General features: G+C 38.9%; 1 protein-coding gene across 2 annotated transcripts in view; it reads right to left on the reverse strand.

The window, feature by feature from the left end:
• Positions 1-20832, reverse strand: part of LOC132156818 (collagen alpha-1(XIX) chain-like) — a 56567-nt gene that overhangs the window by 17811 nt on the left and 17924 nt on the right. For both annotated transcript variants that reach the window (XR_009437501.1, XM_059565853.1), the window contains exons 14-24: positions 19390-19494; positions 18800-18853; positions 18100-18153; positions 17710-17763; positions 17526-17579; positions 16778-16822; positions 13519-13569; positions 13360-13416; positions 10077-10103; positions 1413-1466; positions 573-617 (exon numbers count right to left, since the gene is read on the reverse strand). Coding sequence is in view for 1 of the 2 variants with exons in the window: in XM_059565853.1 (XP_059421836.1) it covers positions 573-617; positions 1413-1466; positions 10077-10103; positions 13360-13416; positions 13519-13569; positions 16778-16822; positions 17526-17579; positions 17710-17763; positions 18100-18153; positions 18800-18853; positions 19390-19494 (600 nt within the window). In the remaining variant the exon portion in view is untranslated. The remainder of the gene's footprint in view (positions 1-572; positions 618-1412; positions 1467-10076; positions 10104-13359; positions 13417-13518; positions 13570-16777; positions 16823-17525; positions 17580-17709; positions 17764-18099; positions 18154-18799; positions 18854-19389; positions 19495-20832) is intronic.

Consider the following 20832-nt stretch of genomic DNA (forward strand, 5'->3'; position numbering starts at 1 on the left):
TGGAAACACTGGAAAACACAAAACACTAGAAAATAAATTACTAAAAAATAGTAAAAAAACAAAAAAAACTTAAAATACTTTAAATGCTACAAGTGAATTTTGGCATTACAAAACTATAATGCATAGAATGGAAATTGGACATTTATTTTGAGATTTATATTATTAGTAGTTTTATTAAATTATTAGTATTTAATTATATTTATTGAATAATATAAAACTCAATATAAAAATAAGGGAAACAAGCAAGAGCAATATTCAACATTGCTCGATGGGTTAGACTTCAATTTTACAATCAAACATTATATACTAACTGAATACTAACTGAAAATCTTTATTCTATGCAAAGTATGGCACTTCATGAATTTACTTAACAAAATAGTGCTTTCATGAACATTTTTGCCATTCATATTGTGAATACTGACTATAGTAAATTCTTAAGGGGTTGCAGGTTGTGTATTGTGCCATTCACTTATTAACTCTCTTATTTCTTGTAGCTTATTTCCTAAATAATATTTAATTGTATGTGTAGTACAGTGATTTGAAAGCAGGAAAATAACAACAGAATAACTTACAGTAGGACCAGGAACACCAGGTGGACCAGATAGGCCAGGATCACCCTTGCAACACACAAACACACACATGTAAGACGACGAATCTACTGCAAAACCACCTGAGAACATATTGTCAGAAAGACACAATGATTGCGTTTCTTTCTGTTCTCAAAACCAACTGTGCTTGACAAGTCCTCCAGAATCATTCTTTCAGTTTCTCTGGGTGAGTGTGTGAGCTGCTCTCTTAACTCCATATGTGCTCTGCTGGCTTCAGGAATTAATGAGCTGCTTTTAAGTTTTGGGGCACAGCATGCAAATAAACAGCTTGAGATCAGGCAGCCTTGTGGCTGTTGTGGAGTCGGCAAGCACGCAAAATGCTAAGACTACATCTTGACAAGTCCTTTCTGGGAAGAGTGGGCGAGTTTGATGCCGCTCAAAGGAGGAAGCTGCTCTGGCAGACAGACGGAAGAGAGTCTCCATGCACCACACTTTGATACGTGCAGTTCGGGGGGGTCTGGAGCATTCTGTGGGCTCGATTTAATGAAGCCTATTATTTCTACCCTCTCTAGTATTCTGGTATTCATGGTCTTTCTCTTGAATTCTCGAGTGCTTTGACTAAGCACTGCGGTGAAATTAGAATACTAACAATGCTTGAATCAATTATGAATGGCTGTGCACCACCCTCCATCTCTGTGTCTGTCAAACACACACACTCATACACAACAAAACTGCAATGTCATGTCAAATCGTGAAGGCACAGAGTGGAATGGCTGGTTGAGCTGTTGAAAGCTGTGTGTAATCTGGGACACTCAGACAGGGTGAGAGAGCGTCCAGTGACACGATTCATTCAAATGCGCTTACCTTAGCACCTGGCAGCCCCTCTAGACCTGGTAATCCCATCAGCCCCGGCTCACCCTGGAATAAAGGAAACATATTCCAGCTCAGCACGGACACCTTCATGCATGAAAGTCTGTGTGTGTGTGTGTGTCTCTCAGAGTTGGGAAGTGAAAAGTAAAAGTGACAACGCAACTAACTTCACTACATTTTTTCAGAAAACTAATACCCTTTTATTCTCTAATGAAAATTGAAGAATTTTAGATTGGAAGTCACTATTCTGTGTTTAAACAGAAATGCACAGATGGCGACTGAAAATGGTTCACCACAAAAACATTTGTGATATTGAAAATGAGACTATGTTTAATAGCATTACATTTTTTTTTATTAGGGGTGTGACGGTACATGTATTCATACTTTTGGTTTGGTACGCATGTGTATCGAATGAACAGTTTTGTTTTGTTAACTGGAAATTCAAATAATAAATGGTGTTTTGACCCTCTTTAATGTGACATGACAGATCGCTGTATAAACGCCTCGGAGAGCTGCTTCTGGGATGGTTCAGAAACATGCTGGTTTAATCCCAACACAAGCACTGACTAGAGCGGTCACAATCAGCTCTGGATCTGATGTCTGAGACGTGACGCCCCGCAGATTTGTGTGGAGCACGAGTGAACGCGATCATTCCTTTCTCTGTACTACTAGTTTTAATGCGAATAAACATGACTGAACATCTCATGCCTCATGTAATTGCTCAACCAGTGTTTAAACCATGGAAAGACATCAGCAATACAGCGTGGAAATAAAATGTCACATAGCATTTAATTTACCTCAGCAAATTTTTAAGGAGGTTTTTTCAGCTTCTGAGTCCAGTTGTGACCGCCATAGATAATAGTTCAGTGGTCAATGGGGTGGTACCTAGTAATTTCAAACATGCTACAGTACAGCCGTTGCTAAAAAAAAAAAAACTCACTTATATCAGAATGACTTGAACAACTATAGACCCATCTCTTAACTGTCTTTCATTTCCAAAGTTCTGGAAAAAGTTGTTTTCCATCAGATATCTTCATACTTGAGTGCTTTTAGTATTTTTGACAAATTTCAGTCTGGTTTCAGGGAGCTACATATTACTGAATCAGCTTTGTTGAAGGTTTTAAATTAAATCTTACTTACTCTAATTGGAGGTTCTGGCTGTCTTCTTGTCCTGTACAATGCTTCAAGATCCTTACGTTCTTCCAATCAACTACTTTTCTCACGTTACAAAACTAAAGGTGACTCCAAGCATTCTCAGTGGCTGCTCCCAGACTGTGGAACAGTCTCCCTTCTCTATATTAGATCCTCCCCTCCCGTTTTTACTTTTAAATCTTAATTAAAAACTTATCTGTATTCTTTATGTTTTGAATGACAGTGTTTATATTTTTACATGTTTTCTAGGTGTTAATTCTGTTTTAGTATTGTTTTAATACCTCTGTACAGCACTTTGGTTGCAACTTCTGTTGTTTTGAAATGTGCTCTATAAATTAATAAACTAAACTTAACTAAATCAGTGTCCACAGCTTGTTAGTTCACTAGAGAAATGAAGTCTAGAGAGGAGCATTTTGCGAAATATTACACCATATACTCATATTTTAATAAACCTGCTATTCTTAATTATTAAGTGTGTTTAAATTAATATGTTATGAAACATTCTATGACAGCCATTGGGTTAATTTAAACATGTTAATTTAAAAACTGCATTATGTGCAATTTACATGTTTGCACACAATTTATTTATTTACATTTTTTTGAGTGTTGATCATCTATTTTAAAAGAAATAATAATTACATTTAAGTTTGGGTGAAGCTGTTAGTCCTAACTGTAACCTATAATGTAAAAGGGCTCCCAACAGTTTGAAACAAACTAAGGTAGATTTTTATCACTAAGTAAATTTGAACTGTAACTGAATGTATTTAAAGAAAGAGCAACTTGTTCAGTTAGCTAGAGAAATGTGCACTGTTTAAATGTGTGTGAGGAGTGTGGAAGCTGAACAGTAGCTCACTGTAGGACAGATGGAGGTGCCGGTGTGCTCACTTTCTCTTAAAATACTCAATTTTTGGTCATGCAGATAAGAGTAATACATCTTTCAAATGTGTAAAGTCTCTACGTTTATTTGTGTGTAACAACAACAAAAACACGCTTTTGTAAAATAATGAAAGCAAACAGGATGTGCTTTATGCCGTCTTGGTCTCTTTGAATCTGAGCACGAAACTCTGTTTATATCTTTGCCTTACAAACATAAGAAATCCAATCCCATCCCAAAGAAATCCAAAATTACAGGACTAAATGACTACAGGCCTGTAGCTTTAACGTCTGTGGTCATGAAGTCATTTGAAAAAATTGTGTGTGTGTGTGTGTGTGTGTGTGTGTGTGTGTGTGTGTGTGTATATATATATATATATATATATATATATATATTGTGTGTATGCACAATTTGTGTGTGTATGCACAATTTGTGTGTGTATGCACAATTTTATCAGATTAAAGATGGATTGCAAATGAGGCAGAATGTAAATAAATGAAACTATCAGGTGGGTGTGTTGGGGTCGAAATGTTGGCATAAATAATTGCTATTATACAATAACTCCTTCACATAATACTTTTATATAATATATTTCCATTTTAAATTAAGTCTCTTATGCTGACCAAGGCTGCATTTATTTGATTGAAAATACAGAAAATATTAAAATAAATCATAAATTAATCTGTAATATTGTGAGATATTTTTTAAATGAAAAATAACTGTTCTCTTTTTTAATATAGTAATTTATTTTTTATATGACAAAACAATTTTCAGCAGCCATTACACCATGTTGCATGATCCAACATTTTCACACAAATATTGAACAAGTTTATTTCTACTTTTATTTTATAATCGTTTTAAAATATATTGTAATTTTTATTCATTTTATGATGGATTAGCTGGATATTCTGGCTCTGGGACATAAGTAAAACAAGCAAATTTATACATAACGGCATTGAAAAGTAGTACAACTACATCGTGAAGGCATGGTAAAAAGTTTCCAAATCAAATTTAATATTACCTTCATATATATATATATATATATATATATATATATATATGTATAAATATGTATATTGTTTATATATGTATAAAACAATTAAATACATACATGCATACATACATACAGTACAGACCAAAAGTTTGGAAACATTACTATTTTTATGTTCACAATAGAACATAGATAACGTAGCAAATGTTTAAACTGAGAAATTTTACACCTTTATCCACTTAATTAGCTCATTTAAAATTTAATGCTTGCTACAGGTCTCAAAAAAGTTGGCACGGGGGCAACAAATGTCTAAAAAAGCAAGCAGTTTTGAAAAGATTCAGCTGGGAGAACATCTAGTGATTAATTAAGTTAATTGATATCAGGTCTGTAACATGATTAGCTATAAAAGCTTTGTCTTCGAGAAGCAGAGTCTCTCAGAAGTAAAGATGGGCAGAGGCTCTCCAATCTGTGAAAGACTGTGTAAAAAAATTGTGGAAAACTTTAAAAACAATGTTCCTCAACGTCAAATTGCAAAGGCTTTGCAAATCTCATCATCTACAGTGCATAACATCATCAAAAGATTCAGAGAAACTGGAGAAATCTCTGTGTGTAAGGGACAAGGCCGGAGACCTTTATTGGATGCCCGTGGTCTTCGGGCTCTCAGACGACACTGCATCACTCATCGGCATGATTGTGTCAATGACTGTAATGATATCACCTTTCATATTCATCCGGAAGAAGGAGGCGGGAACCGGCGGACAATCAAAAACATTTTAATAACAAAATAAACACAAAACAGCGCACCAGCCCCTCACGGACGACTGGTGCGCACAAAATGAAACCAAAACCTAAAATAACGCCCCCAGGCCTGGTCCTCTCGTCCTTCACTGTCGTCGCTCCAGTTTTATATCCTTCCATCTCCTCCATGGGCCTCGAGACCGGTGGGTCGAACAGGTGTAGTTCATCTCCAATCACTCCACCGGCCTCGCTCCCATGTCCCTCGGCCCCACCCCACTCGTCACATACCCCCATCGCCCCTCGCAGGCCGGGGGGTACTCCCGAGACTGCGCTCTACTCCCCCCCCCCCCTCCCTCCGGGGGGGCCGCTCACGGGGACCTGCGGGAACCTGGGGGTAGGACAGACGAGGCGAGAGAAAAGGAGGAGCGACAGAGATGAGAGAGGGGAGAGAGGAAAAGCGAGCTCGCTACCGGCCGCCCACGATGTGGAGAGACGGCTGCCGTCCGTGAGGGAGCGGAGGAGTCGGCGCCGTTCGCCAGGTGGCCGGAGCCTGCTGCCATCCGCCGGAACGGGGAGGAGCAGGGAACGGGGGACTCCTGCCGGCTGCCCAAAACCGGAGGAGCCGTCGCCGTCCACCGGGCGGCGGAGGAGTGTCGTGCCGTCCGCCGAGGGCCGTCCAGTGCCACCGCCAGGCACCGCGGAGGAGATCGCCTCCGCAAAAAAAAAAAAAAAAATTCCGGTTCCCAGACGCACCGCTGCTCGGCCCTCCACCAGCTGGGCGATCTCCTCCGCGGTGCCTGGCGGTGGCACTGGACGGCCCTCGGCGGACGGCACGACACTCCTCCGCCGCCCGGTGGACGGCGACGGCTCCTCCAGTTTTGGGCAGCCGGCAGGAGTCCCCCGTTCCCTGCTCCTCCCCGTTCCGGCGGATGGCAGCAGGCTCCGGCCACCTGGCGAACGGCGCCGACTCCTCCGCTCCCTCACGGACGGCAGCCGTCTCTCCACATCGTGGGCGGCCGGTAGCGAGCTCGCCCGTCCCCGGCAACTCGCTCCAGCCCACCGCCTCGAGCGTCCATGGCGGCACACTCCTCGCCAGCTCGATGGCACCGCGGATTCACCACAGCGGCGAGGGATCTTCAGCAGCGCGTCCCTCCTTCTCCCGGGCTTCGGCACCACTGTAACGATATCACCTTTCATATTCATCCGGAAGAAGGAGGCGGGAACCGGCGGACAATCAAAAACATTTTAATAACAAAATAAACACAAAACAGCGCACCAGCCCCTCACGGACGACTGGTGCGCACAAAATGAAACCAAAACCTAAAATAACGCCCAGGCCTGGTCCTCTCTCGTCCTTCACTGTCATCGCTCCAGTTTTATATCCTTCCATCTCCTCCATGGGCCTCGAGACCGGTGGGTCGAACAGGTGTAGTTCATCTCCAATCACTCCACCGGCCTCGCTCCCATGTCCCTCGGCCCCGCCCCACTCGTCACAATGACATTACTAAATGGGCCCAGGAATACTTTCAGAAACCACTGTCGGTAAACACAATCCGCCGTGCCATCAGCAGATGCCAACTAAAGCTCTATCATGCAAAAAGGAAGCCATATGTGAACATGGTCCAGAAGCGCCGTTGTGTCCTGTGGGCCAAGGCTCATTTAAAATGGACTATCTCAAACTGGAATAGTGTTTTATGGTCAGACGAGTCCAAATTTGACATTCTTGTTGGAAATCACGGACGCAGTGTCCTCCGGGCTAAAGAGGAGGGAGACCTTCCAGCATGTTATCAGCGTTCAGTTCAAAAGCCAGCATCTCTGATGGTATGGGGGTGCATAAGTGCATACGGTATGGGCAGCTTGCATGTTTTGGAAGGCTCTGTGAATGCTGAAAGGTATATAAAGGTTTTAGAGCAACATATGCTTCCCTCCAAACAACGTCTATTTCAGGGAAGGCCTTGTTTATTTCAGCAGGACAATGCAAAACCACATACTGCAGCTATAACAACAGCATGGCTTCGTCGTAGAAGAGTCCGGGTGCTAACCTGGCCTGCCTGCAGTCCAGATCTTTCACCTATAGAGAACATTTGGCGCATCATTAAACGAAAAATACGTCAAAGACGACCACGAACTCTTCAGCAGCTGGAAATCTATATAAGGCAAGAATGGGACCAAATTCCAACAGCAAAACTCCAGCAACTCATAGCCTCAATGCCCAGACGTCTTCAAACTGTTTTGAAAAGAAAAGGAGATGCTACACCATGGTAAACATGCCCCGTCCCAACTATTTTGAGACCTGTAGCAGAAATCAAAATTGAAATGAGCTCATTTTGTGCATAAAATTGTAAACTTTCTCAGTTTAAACATTTGCTATGTTATCTATGTTCTATTGTGAATAAAATATTGGCTCATGTGATTTGAAAGTCTTTTAGTTTTCATTTTATTCAAATTTAAAAAAACGTCCCAACTTTTCCGGAATTCGGGTTGTATATATTATTATAATTTTTATTTTATTTTGAACAAATGCAGTTCTTTTTAACCTTTTGTTCATCAAATATATTAGACAGCAGAACTGTTTCCAACACTCATAATTAATCAGAATATTAGAATGATTTCTAAATGATCATGTGATAGACTGGATGTTACATGTGACACTGAAGGCTGGAGTAATGATGCTGAAAATTCAGCTTTGCATCACAGGAATAAATTTTTTTTTTAAGTATATTCAAATAGAAAACTATTATTTTAAATTGTAATAATATTTCACAATATTACTGTTTTTTCTGTAATTTTGATCAAATGAATGCAGGCTTGATGAGCAGAAGAAACTTCTTTCAAAAACATTAAAAATAGTAATGTTTCCAAACTTTTGGTCTGTAATGTATATATATGTCATGCTGGGACATTTTCAGGAAATTCAAAAAATAGGTTGTATGTAAATTTTTTGTGAAAATTAGGGTTTCATTCAATTATTATTTTATAACATCTTGTCTATCATCTCTATAAATATTTTTGCAAAAATCACTTGTTTAGTGCAGAAAAATAACGATATAATGCAGCAAGCAGAAAAGGCTTTGTCTTTCTCTCATGTTAAGAACACGCTATGGAGGTGCTTTCTCTTAACACCACAAAAATCTAAATAAACCATGTATCAATGCACATTTCTCACCAGTCCTGTTTAAACTATTGCATGCAAAGCTTTATTTATTTATTTTTTAATATGGTGAGATGGCGGAGCACAAGAAAACAACGCAGTCTGAAGCTGCTCACTTTTTAGACGATCTTGTTCATCTCAGTCTACTCAATCATGGTGATATCAGTGCCCTATAAGATATTATAATGGACTATTTCACAACCAGAGATGAAGAATCAGATGATGATGTTACTAAAGAGGAGTAGTACGATGACAGTATGCTATATGCAAAGGTGCGCTCACTTTTCTAACTACAAGGTAGGCCTACACTATTCGTGCTATCCAAACATATAAGGGGTGATCAAAAGTTCAGAGACTATGCCCATCATGATAAACAACAGAAAACTGTCTTTTTCAGTGTAACATTAGTCTGTTTGTGTAATGAATAGCACTCCTGAAACCCATCTCACTTTAAACCCGTTTTTCTCAAAATTCTATTCAACTTCAGATAGCCATAACTTTTATTATGTTTTGGAAAAGGGCTTGAACGCAGCTTTTCTTATGGTATCAATGGTATTACATATATTTATATATAATAAAAGTCAACCCCTGAGCCATAAAAGTGCCAGAAGTTAAAAAAATATATTTCACAGCAATAGTTTGAAATGGAAAAAATAACTTCTTTAGAAAGCTGTAACTTTCCGGTTTCCTTCAGTGGAAACTCAAAATGTATTTCCAGGTCAAAGCAACTGATGAAGCAGATCACAACAGTGTAGCTAGCTAGCAAACTGGTTGTGTAATGTTTTTTAGCAACTCAACAAACACCAGACAACATTTTTCAAGGCATGTCACTGATTATTTCAATTAAAACCCACATATTTATCTTCGCCCTGACAAGTGCGTCGAGTTAACTCTAATTCTGTCGCATTACCATCCTGACAAAGCATTTACTTTACTCCTTCCATTCTCATTTAGCCTGCCGTGTTAATAAATCACATGTACTCTGCTGCAAAAAGAGCAGCTCGTAATTCACCCCAAGTGATTGGCCGCTTCCCCACACCGAACCCATCCACGGAGTGCTGAAAAATCTGCGCACAAGCATCGTATATCACGTTCGTCTCACGGCTCAGTCGCTATTGACGGACAGCAGCAGGCGCCACATTAACGGGCCTCGCCACCGAGGCAGATTGCAAAAGTAATTGTCGCACGTGTAGACTGCCATGTATAACAGAGCACAGACCTACATGGGACCAGAAAGAGGATCGACTGGAGACAGATGGGGGCAATTCTAGCACGGTGCCGGAGACTGCTGGGGACCATTTATTCAAATGTCAAATTACCATGCTGCTAAAAAATGGTTTTGCAAAAAAAAGAAACCACAACAAATATCAAAATTGCACCCGTGAGAACAGGAAGTGCCAGCTTTTTGGCTGCCGGAGCTGCATTGTTGCTATTGTAGGGCTCTGTCGCTGTCGTGCATGTGCTTTTGTTTGGGGGCTGCGCATGTACCGCGTTTACAACATCTCCCACAGGCAGAGAAATATGCAGCGACAATTTGATTTAGGCGCCGTTCCTGATCACTCCTTTTGTTGTTGAGAATGCTGTGTGACTAAACTGTCATGCTCGGCTGCTCTCGGGCTACATTTGAGCCAGGAGCTGTGATTAATGGAGACTAGCCAGAAAGCCAGTGCTGGCTAGAATGGTTTCTCGCAAACCAGAGGCATAGAAGGGCAGAGGACCATTAAATACAAATCAAAGTGAAGCAACACTCACCATCCTTCCTTCATCTCCTTTGGGCCCCTGGAAAAGAAAAGCACAGAATTATCCTGTGAAACTGACCTTATGGCTTTGTGTGCTATCAGTTAATCAAATCTGTGTAATAAGCTGGATGACGTCTGCCTAGATTTGCTGTCAAACAGTTACACAATCAGGTGTCTGTCATAAAAAAGAGCCACGAGGGAATTATGCTGAGAGAATTCTGTTCCAAAGCCTAGTGAGCTATCCATCTAACCGGGTAGAGCACAATTCAGAATTTAAGAATCAGCTATTTTGCATTTCATTAGTGTGAATTTTGAATTGTTCCGGCAACGAACCCCAGGAAGTTTAATTTGTATGATCGGAAGTAGAATTTATTGATATTCCTTGTGTGTGTAAGAACACTTGGCAACAAAGCACCTTCTGATTCTAAATTAATATATAAATTGAATGTATAACATATATTTTAATTTGAATTCAAGGAACTAGAACTAAAAGGAAGCATAATTAAACTTAAAGTGTTGCTTTAAGCAAAAAATTTAAAACTTAACTGATATTATTATTATTATTATTAACATTAATTTTAATTGATTATTTTTAATGTAGTAACACTAAAATGCATAAATGTATTATTCACACATAAAAGCTGCACTTAAACACTGAATTTTGCTTATATTTATTTGCAACGCCGCTTCCACTGCAACTCCACTGTCACATATCTTCTTTTAAATGAGTCTACAATTAGGCATGTAATGCAAAGGCTTCATTAACTAAGGTTAACAAGTTAAATTCAAATTATAACTTGAACTAAAACTAAAATTCTGAATTCCCATTTCCTTAATTTAAATACAGTAATTAAATACGATTTTTAAGAATCCTTAAATTAATTCTGAATGGTGCATAGCTCTATGTATCTAACAATTAAAGGGGTGGTTCGGGATTTTTGACATCGGACCTCATTTTTAAGTCAGCCTGGTTGTTATTCATCAGTGGAGACATTTTTTTTTTTTTAATTATCCAGTCTTTATATTTGGATAGATAGCCGGTGCTAGGCTAGCGCGAGTCAATGGGTATATGTTAGCCAGCCATTAAAAAACGTTTTACCCGCTCCACAGTGCACCAAACGCAAATCAATTATAACACTAGACTATCGATGCAAATGTCCGTTGATAGAATAATGTTAGAAATCAAACTTACCTTTCATCACATTGCATTAGTTATAATTTGTTCCCTGTAATCATAAGCCTTGTCGACAGCAGCAGCGGAGTGATATTGATTACCTAGGCAACCGAGTGAGCTGGTTAGCTGGATGTAACGACTGTAGTGCGCTTCTGTTCTGTGTTTACTTTTTGCCGCATTACTAACCGGAGCAAAGTAAAATTCCGCAGCGGCTGAGAAACTAGTTCCTTTAGGATCATTGAGATGAAAGGTAAGTTTGATTTCTAACATTATTCTCTCAACGGACATTTGCATCGATAGTCTAGTGTTATAATTGATTTGCGTTTGGTGCACTGTGGAGTGGGTAAAACGTTTTTTAATGGCTGGCTAACATATACCCATTGACTCGCGCTAGCCTAGCATCGGCCAACTATCCAAATATAAGGACTGGATAATTTAAAAAAAAAAATGTCTCCACTGATGAATAACAACCAGGCTGACCTAAAAATGAGGTCCGATGTCAAAAATCCCGAACCACCCCTTTAAAGGCATCATGTGGGCTGTGCATGACTTACTGTTTATGCCTATGTAGCATTTTAAAAGGGGTCATGAACTGATATAAAAATTCTCTTGAAAATTTGATATAAATAAAAACATTTTGTAAGTTTCAGAACTCAAAACTTTTAAATTAGTATAAAAACAGCTTTTATTGAATCCGAAAACGACAGGCTGTGAAATGTGCCACTTTCTGACATAATATTGTGGCTAAACATCATCTCCCTAGAAGATCATCAACGCCTGATTCTACATCGCTGCCTGTTTTGCCCTGCCCACTGATTCGTGCAAATAGTATGTAAATGACAAGAGTCAATAAAGTTTTCAACACACACATATATATATATATATATATATATATATATATATATATATATATATATTAGTCATATATTTCTTTTTTATATATATTTATGTAAAAATATTGATGACATAAGCTGACCTCAGAGAACAGAACAATATAAAAAACAAATACAGTTCACAACCCCTTTAAATCATTCACTTATGAGGTACCATGATGCCTAGGATGCTGAGTTTGTAGACCACACACAGTGACAAAGCATGCTAGGCTTGGGAAAACAGCCTAAACAGAGCTGCATTGGACATAAAATATAAACACCAATTCACAAGTGAATTGAGGTAAATTGAACCACTTTTTGAAATGACAGTCAAGACGTCAAGAGTGCCTCTAATTTATCCTATTTCAAGACCGAATATTACATTCGAAAGCTAATTTACCCTTTAGCACAAAAGTGAGCTAATATATCATGACTCTGCAGGCTAACACAATCCCGTCACATCAAACGTTCTCCCAATCACAAGCATATTGACTGTTCAAATGAAGTTTAATCAAAGTTTAAATTTGTTTCGTCTAAGTGTGGTCTCCTCCAGCTGAGGCACGTCAACAGGAAGTGTCATGTCCCACTTAGAACAGGTTCAGCTGAGGATAAACTGAAATAAAGCACCCTGGGGGACTTGTACGCAGCTCCTTGAGTCAATTGCAGTGAAGAGGGAGATTGGAGAGAGTCCTCTTTCAGACCTGCTGATAAGGCTTTAGCATTTTCAGAGTTCTGCGCGGTCTGGTAAAGATGGCCCAGGAGGGAATATACTCTTGTTTTTCATGGAAAGGAAGGACACATTACATACAGACTAGATAAGTGTGCGTGTCACTGTGTTGATAAGCTAATCGGATGATTCCGGTAGGGCAGAAAAGCTCTTTTATATGTATTTCTCTTTTTTTCCTATTAAAGCCCTGCATTTCAATTACCTCTTCTTTACAAACAGCTACTTTGTTGACTATGTGTAACAGGTTTGTTTTGCCCTTCTCCCTTTGGGCTGCTGTCATTGTCTGAGTTTCAGATTTGTGTCTGTGTGGCCATGAGCCGTCCTTCAATTCATGCTGTGTAAAACTCTTGAAATCAGTGGCGGACATCAGCGAAACCGAATACAGATTCCCAAATCAATGTAGCTTCTTTGTGTATTGACATTTAAACTTCATTAAAAGTGCAACAACCAATTCCCTGTGGTGGGTTACGTTCAAAGAACTATTTATTTTATGTGGGATATAATAAAAAAATATGACACATACCGGGGGCCCTGGTGGTCCGGGCTGACCTGTGGGCTGACCTGTATTAGCCGCTCCATTCTGTCAATAATATTAAGGACAGTTTAAAAAGTTATAAACAATATGACCAATATAATTACAATGTAAAATATTGTGTGTTTTAGTATCAGGTGAAAGTTTTACCTGAAGCTTATAGAGACTGCTCATTCCATTTCCCTCTGCATATGGGACACCCTACAAAAATCAGATTTTAGCATGTTGCTAGGTGGCTGCTGATAAGCTAAAGTCAAACTAACCTGCACAAAGCAATATGATATTCTAAATTCCAGATATGTCACAGGTTCTGCCTTCAAATACACTTCAATGAGATCTTTCTCCTTATTTATGACTCACCAGGCTATAAAATATATGGGAAACAAACTAAATTTTAGTCTAAAATTGCAGTTTTAATTTTATTTCTGGGGCCACTGATGTGGTAAATGAAATTATGGCTGTCTATTTAATGTATTAGAGCACTGTGTACTGTATAAATTTTTCATTCCATTATGCTTGTTTGAAATGAGTTGGAGTCTTGAAGAAAATTGATTTTGCTGGCTTGAACCTGTGCTGTTTCCTTATTGAACTTTTCTAAAGCCTGACATTTGGAATCCAAATGTCAGAGAAATCAAATCTTCTTTTTAAAAAAGTATATATATATAGCATACCGGACTGTTTCGGTACAGGGCTTTCGATATGGTGCACGTGTGTACCGAATGACCGAATGCAATATTTTGTGTGCGGAACATAGGTACATTTTCGTGTTTCCAAACGAACATTAAGTGGCGGAAGTCTCCGTGTTCAGCGCAAATCACGCCCTGCAGCTGATTTTTAAGGCCGGTGACACACTGGCTGCGTGGTGTGAGTGTGGCGTTTCTGCTGCGTGACGGCTGCTTTGCGTTTTCTGTGTCTTTACACACCAGAATCGTGCCTGACGCTGGCGCGCTGCTGCTACTGTAGGTGACATAGAGGGAGGATTACATTTACATTTTAAAATTATTATTTATTTATTTTTCCACAAAATTATGTATGGGCAAGTTGCTTCAGTCCAGAAAATGTTAATCTTGAAATATTACTAAGAATATAAAAGTTATTCTGAAATCAAAAGTTACTATGAATACTTTATTTAAAAAAATAAATAAAAATAAATAGTAATTCCACATATACAAACACCTGAAGAGGAACTTTTGAATTATACTAAAAAGTATTTTACATTCTAAAAAACATGAACTATCAATCAGACGACAGAAGGCATGAAGAAAATTGTGTGCAACAGGTTTTTCAGTTCTGATCAAGTTAATAATTAAGAGGCCTTAGAAGTTGATGTATCATGCAGGCTTTATAGGATTAATTGCATTAAATCGTTTGGGAGTACGAAGAATTTGCTATTAAAATATCAAAATTCCAAATCTGTAAGAAACTGCAAAAACAAGTTTTCAAAAGAGTCTACCTGATATAGTACATAGATCTATAAATATATATATATATATTTTTTATCAAATATGAATCTCACTTGTGCTTATATCATTATCCAATTTATATATACAATTTATGTAAGATAATTTTTCCCCATTCCATCTAATATGCAGAGATAACTATGAGACAACTATAACTAATAAACCACATGTACAGTCATGGCCAAAAGTTTTGAGAATTACATAAATATTGGAAATTGGAAAAGTTGCTGCTTTAGTTTTTATAATAGCAATTTGCATATACTCCAGAATGTTATGAAGAGTGATCAGATGAATTGCATAGTCCTCCTTTGCCATGAAAATTAACTTAATCCCAAAAAAACCTTTCCACTGCATTTCATTGCTGTCATTAAAGGACCTGCTGAGATCATTTCAGTAATCGTCTTGTTAACTCATGTGAGAATGTTGACGAGCACAAGGCTGGAGATCATTATGTCAGGCTGATTGGGTTAGAATGGCAGACTTGACATGTTAAAAGGAGGGTGATGCTTGAAATCATTGTTCTTCCATTGTTAACCATGGTGACCTGCAAAGAAACGCGTACAGCCATCATTGCGTTGCATAAAAATGGCTTCACAGGCAAGGATATTGTGGCTACTAAGATTGCACCTAAATCAACAATTTATAGGATCATCAAGAACTTCAAGGAAAGAGGTTCAATTCTTGTAAAGAAGGCTTCAGGGCGTCCAAAAAAGTCCAGCAAGCGCCAGGATCGTCTCCTAAAGAGGATTCAGCTGCGGGATCGGAGTGCCACCAGTGCAGAGCTTGCTCAGGAATGGCAGCAGGCAGGTGTGAGCACATCTGCACGCACAGTGAGGCCAAGACTTTTGGAAGATGGCCTGGTGTCAAGAAGGGCAGCAAAGAAGCCACTTCTCTCCAAAAAAAACATCAGGGACAGATTGATCTTCTGCAGAAAGTATAGTGAATGGACTGCTGAGGACTGGGGCAAAGTCATATTCTCCGATGAAGCCCCTTTCCGATTGTTTGGGGCATCTGGAAAAAGGCTTGTCCGGAGAAGAAAAGGTGAGCGCTACCATCAGTCCTGTGTCATGCCAACAGTAAAGCATCCTGACACCATTCATGTGTGGGGTTGCTTCTCATCCAAGGGAGTGGGCTCACTCACAATTCTGCCCCAAAACACAGCCATGAATAAAGAATGGAACCAAAACACCCTCCAACAGCAACTTCGTCCAACAATCCAACAACAGTTTTGTGAAGAACAATGCATTTTCCAGCACGATGGAGCACTGTGCCATAAGGCAAAAGTGATAACTAAGTGGCTCGGGGACCAGAATGTTGAAATTTTGGGTCCATGGCCTGGAAACTCCCCAGATCTTAATCCCATTGAGAACTTGTGGTCAATCCTCAAGAGGCGGGTGGACAAACAAAAACCCACCAATTCTGACAAACTCCAAGAAGTGATTATTAAAGAATGGGTTGCTATCAGTCAGGATTTGGCCCATAAGTTGATTGAGAGCATGCCCAGTCGAATTGCAGAGGTCCTGAAAAAGAAGGGCCAACACTGCAAATACTGACTCTTTGCATAAATGTCATGTAATTGTCGATAAAAGCCTTTGAAACGTATGAAGTGCTTGTAATTATATTTCAGTACATCACAGAAACAACTGAAACAAAGATCTAAAAGCAGTTTCACAGCAAACTTTTTGAAAACTAATATGTAATTCTCAAAACTTTTGGCCACGACTGTAGACTGATTTTCCCAAAATGGATAAATACTGTTGCACAAAAATTGCTTAGTGTTTTGCAAAACTCCAATGTGATGCTCTACTGAAGCAGAACTATCTGTTTAGTGACCACTGAAAGACAGCGGAAAGTGTTATGGAAACCTGTAGGAAAGCATTCATTATATTTTCAATTATGTTTGCTATTCCTAGTGGTGTAGAAAATGCACACTTTAATTCAAAACTTACAGGAGGTCCAGGAGGGCCGGGTCTGCCTTGCACTCCATCGCTGCCCTGGAACAAAACGACATTTCTTTTCTTTACATGCATAACACAAACTGCCTCTCCAAACAAAGTTTAAGATTGCATTGAGAGTCAGGGCCAACGCCACACTGCAGTGTTAGCAAATGTTGTGAACAATAACAGGTTTCAGATAGAGCATTTGAAAATTTTGAGGATAGATTCAATGCCCCTTGGCTCTATTGGGTTGGCTCTCAGTGGAACCGATCAGCTGATGAAAACCAATTAAAAATGCCTCTATTCACTTTCTAGTGTATATCTGCACACTGCAGGACACACCACCAGCTCGTCGAACACACTGAGCGGCATATTTGCTTTCTCCTGCTAACTTTTTGTGAGGGTATTATTTCAACCATTTATCAGGCAGTGTGTGTGACTCATACAGATACAGATGGGTCAAAGAACTATACTGCTGGGAAAAGTGAAAGAGAGAAAAAGATGTCCCTTACTAGTTTTAACTTGTTAATAACTTGGCAAATGACCATGGAATAAGTGAGATAATCAACGGCTTGTGTCTGTGAAGGCCGTCCTTCAGTTCCTCCGCTTCGGGTTCTTTGCCTCCACGTCGTGCATTTAAAATCTTAATGCATGGCAAACCATTGATTATCTCTTACTTACACTATGCCTGGGTCTTTTTTAAGGGCCTTAATATTATTTTAAAATCTTAAAGCAGAAATTATCACTTGATTATACTAACCCGTTCTCCCTTTGGTCCTGGGGGTCCAACAGGTCCTGGTCTGCCAATCAGTCCCTAAATGTAGAGGTATATTAATAAGGATCATTTTACAAAACAAAACAAGAAAAAGAAAAAAATATTTCCAAGGAACTAAACTAGCCGCCATTTAAAAACCATAAGATCATGACAATAAGAAGTTTCTTACCTGTGGACCCATACGGCCTGTGGATCCAGGCAATCCAGGCACACCTGGGGACCCCTGGAAACAGATTAAAACAATTGTAGCTATGATAAATAATTCATTCTCTATCCCTAAAATTTAAATGAAAATCCATTGGTCCATTGGACAATATACTACTCTATTCAATGTCAGCATTGTTTCAAATGTGAATGGGTCCAAAACAAAAGATGTTTATTTAAATACCTACAGAAACGGCAATCTACTCAAACAAATAAAATCACTTAATTTCAGATGCACGGTTTGGTAAATAAAGTGTCTGGAGCAGCAGTATAGTAGTCATCTATGACACATAAGACAAGCCCACTAACTGTAACAGGATTAGTTTAGCTTTGTCATATAATTTTGATAACTCACCTCATCACCCTTATCCCCCAATGGACCAGGAAAGCCTCTCTCACCCTTCACTCCCTATATGAGACAGATGGACAACCGTTGAGACAGAAAGAACACTCTCTTGATTTAGTTTCTCTCTTATGATGCTCTTACACATTATTAATGCTCATCTCTGGCCTCAATTCTCTCATTCATGCACTCTAAAGGCCCGTTCACACCAAGCACGATAACTATAAAGATAACGATAAAGATATAAAGCGGAGTCCACACCACAACTATAATGATAAAGACAAAGAGAAACGATATCGTTGAAATCACTTTCAGAACGATTTTTTTTTTCTGATGAACGATAAAAACATTGCCAACCAATGAGAATCAATCCTGCTGTAATGAGCTTGAGAATTTAAAGCAGCAGACGCGCGTCCGCTTAGAATACACAGACAATATCGTTCGCTGGTGTGGACGCTAATATCGTTATCTTTATAGTTATCTTTATAGTTATAGTTCTTGGTGTGAACGGGCCTTAATGTAGAGTATGCAAACCATTTTTTTGCTATAATTGTTGCACCATTTGTAATACATTTGCCCTGCTATGCCTTGTAACAGAGGAAATGTACTTCCAGAATTACAGCTAAAGGGAAGACTGTGGATATATCAGGGGCTCATGTGTCTGGCCAATCACACGATTCTCTTCTCTAATCTCTGAATTAGGACGTTTTACCTTCGGACCCTCTTTTCCGGGATTACCAGCTGGGCCTCGAAGTCCCTGATCCCCCTGTCAAGGCCAACACAGAACGTAAGGAGCCAGGTCCACAGGACAGACATAAGAACATACAGTGGCTCAGGAAAGTATCTGAACACTTAGGCCACAGTTAATGTCCTCATGTGTTTAAAAGATCAACAAACTGGAACTGATTTTAAAGAACGAGAAGACAAGGTCATACAGTATTGCAAGTAAAACATTTGAAGTACTCGTAATTGTGACCCAGAAAAGTTAGTAAAATTTGCTTTTTCTGTCAAACATCATTGTTTGTAAGTGCTGATTCATTTGCAGGTTCTGTGGTTATCGAATACAATGATACGCAAACTCTTTAAATGCTTTTTAAAGCCCTTGTATAGCAAATCTTAAAAACATTGTTATATGCTCATGCATTTCAAATAACTGGACTGCAGAAATGTCTGGTGTATTCTAAACAAATCATTCACTGCATCAGCCAGAAAGGATGACCGCAATCAGTGCTAGAAAATCTCAGGTGGAGGAACAGAATTTCAATTAGAAAGGAGATTAAACGTGTTTGCAGCCATTTTTACCTTTTCTCCATCCATTCCTGGGATACCTGGAGCTCCAAGGGAACCTTTTTCTCCTTTCTGCCCTGGCAATCCTGGTACTCTGGTCTGACACACACTGCAGGCATTCTGCCAAAATCACAAACACACACAATGTAAGGTGCAGAAATCCAACTTTCTCTATTTAAATCTCTTTCTCCCTCCGTTCAGATAAACCCAGGATGCAACACATCTCAAAATGAACCTTTTTTTTGGTTCGCATATCCAGAAATATATACTAGCTGCCTGAGATTAAATGATTAGATGAGGATTTTCTCATATGCTGAAAATCAAAGCATATCAAACTATTTGGCAGGTAAAATCAGTTTTATTTAAAATGCAAAGCTATCTAGTTTTAAAATACATCTTAGTAATTTGCAATGTATAAAACATAGTAAATTATTGATCTAAAAATAATTAAAACCAAAATATTTTAATGGACTAAGTTGCAGTAACAATACAATTATAGGTTTGCCACAGAATACAGGAAATGTTAATATACAATATATAGTCCTTTAGTAAAAATGTGAATAATATGCAACAAATTACATTTCTGAAATAGTACTGTGCATTGCAAATCATTTTTTTTCTCATTTATCTTTATATTTTCAGTTAAAATGGTTTAAAAATGATCACGATTCAACTTACACCTTGACATGGATGAGGTTTTGTTATTTTGAGAAGTGATATTTCTATTATTGTGTCATAAAAGCATCCTTACAAATGTATAGTAGATATTCAAAAATATTCTGAGGAGGATTCATTTTACCTCCATCAAATTTTTTCTGAAAAAGACAACTGAAGCAAAACGAGGCACCGTTTACATCACTTTTACAGTGGAAAAACAGTAAACAGACTCAAGCATCCTTATTTGTGTTTATGAGCTCTACACAGGTTTATCTGCTTCTGTATTGCATCGGTGTAAGATTCATGTTTCCCCATCTGGATGTATGCTTTTACCAGCTTGCAGAGACTTTGCCCACTGCTAAAAATGCTAAAGGTCAAACCCAGGCATATAAACAACTCACAGGCAGAAAAATTTGATAAAAGGCATACATTAGGGAAGTAAATGTTTTTTTCCAAAACCTTTTTTCACAGATTTTAACCTTGACAGTCTGATGCATTGACCCTTAATACATTTGCCCACTTATACAGCAAGAAACAGGAAAATCAGAAGTGAAGGTGCTTTCAAAAGTGGTTTTGAAACTCAGGGGCTAAGTAAGCAACCTTTTTCTTCCGCTCTTTTAGAGTGAAACTGTATACCCGTGAAGCGTAATCAATGGTTTACCGCAGTTGGTCAATAGTTTGCGTTGACATTTCACATTGGATGCACTTGTACCCAGCACCAGGGTGTCTCTGAAGGTAGCGATTTACCAGTGCATTAGTCTGACCTGCTCAATAAGTGCAGGGTGATTGAGGAACCACATT

Source organism: Carassius carassius, chromosome 14, assembly GCF_963082965.1.
Source record: "Carassius carassius chromosome 14, fCarCar2.1, whole genome shotgun sequence".
Classification (NCBI taxonomy): domain Eukaryota; kingdom Metazoa; phylum Chordata; class Actinopteri; order Cypriniformes; family Cyprinidae; genus Carassius; species Carassius carassius.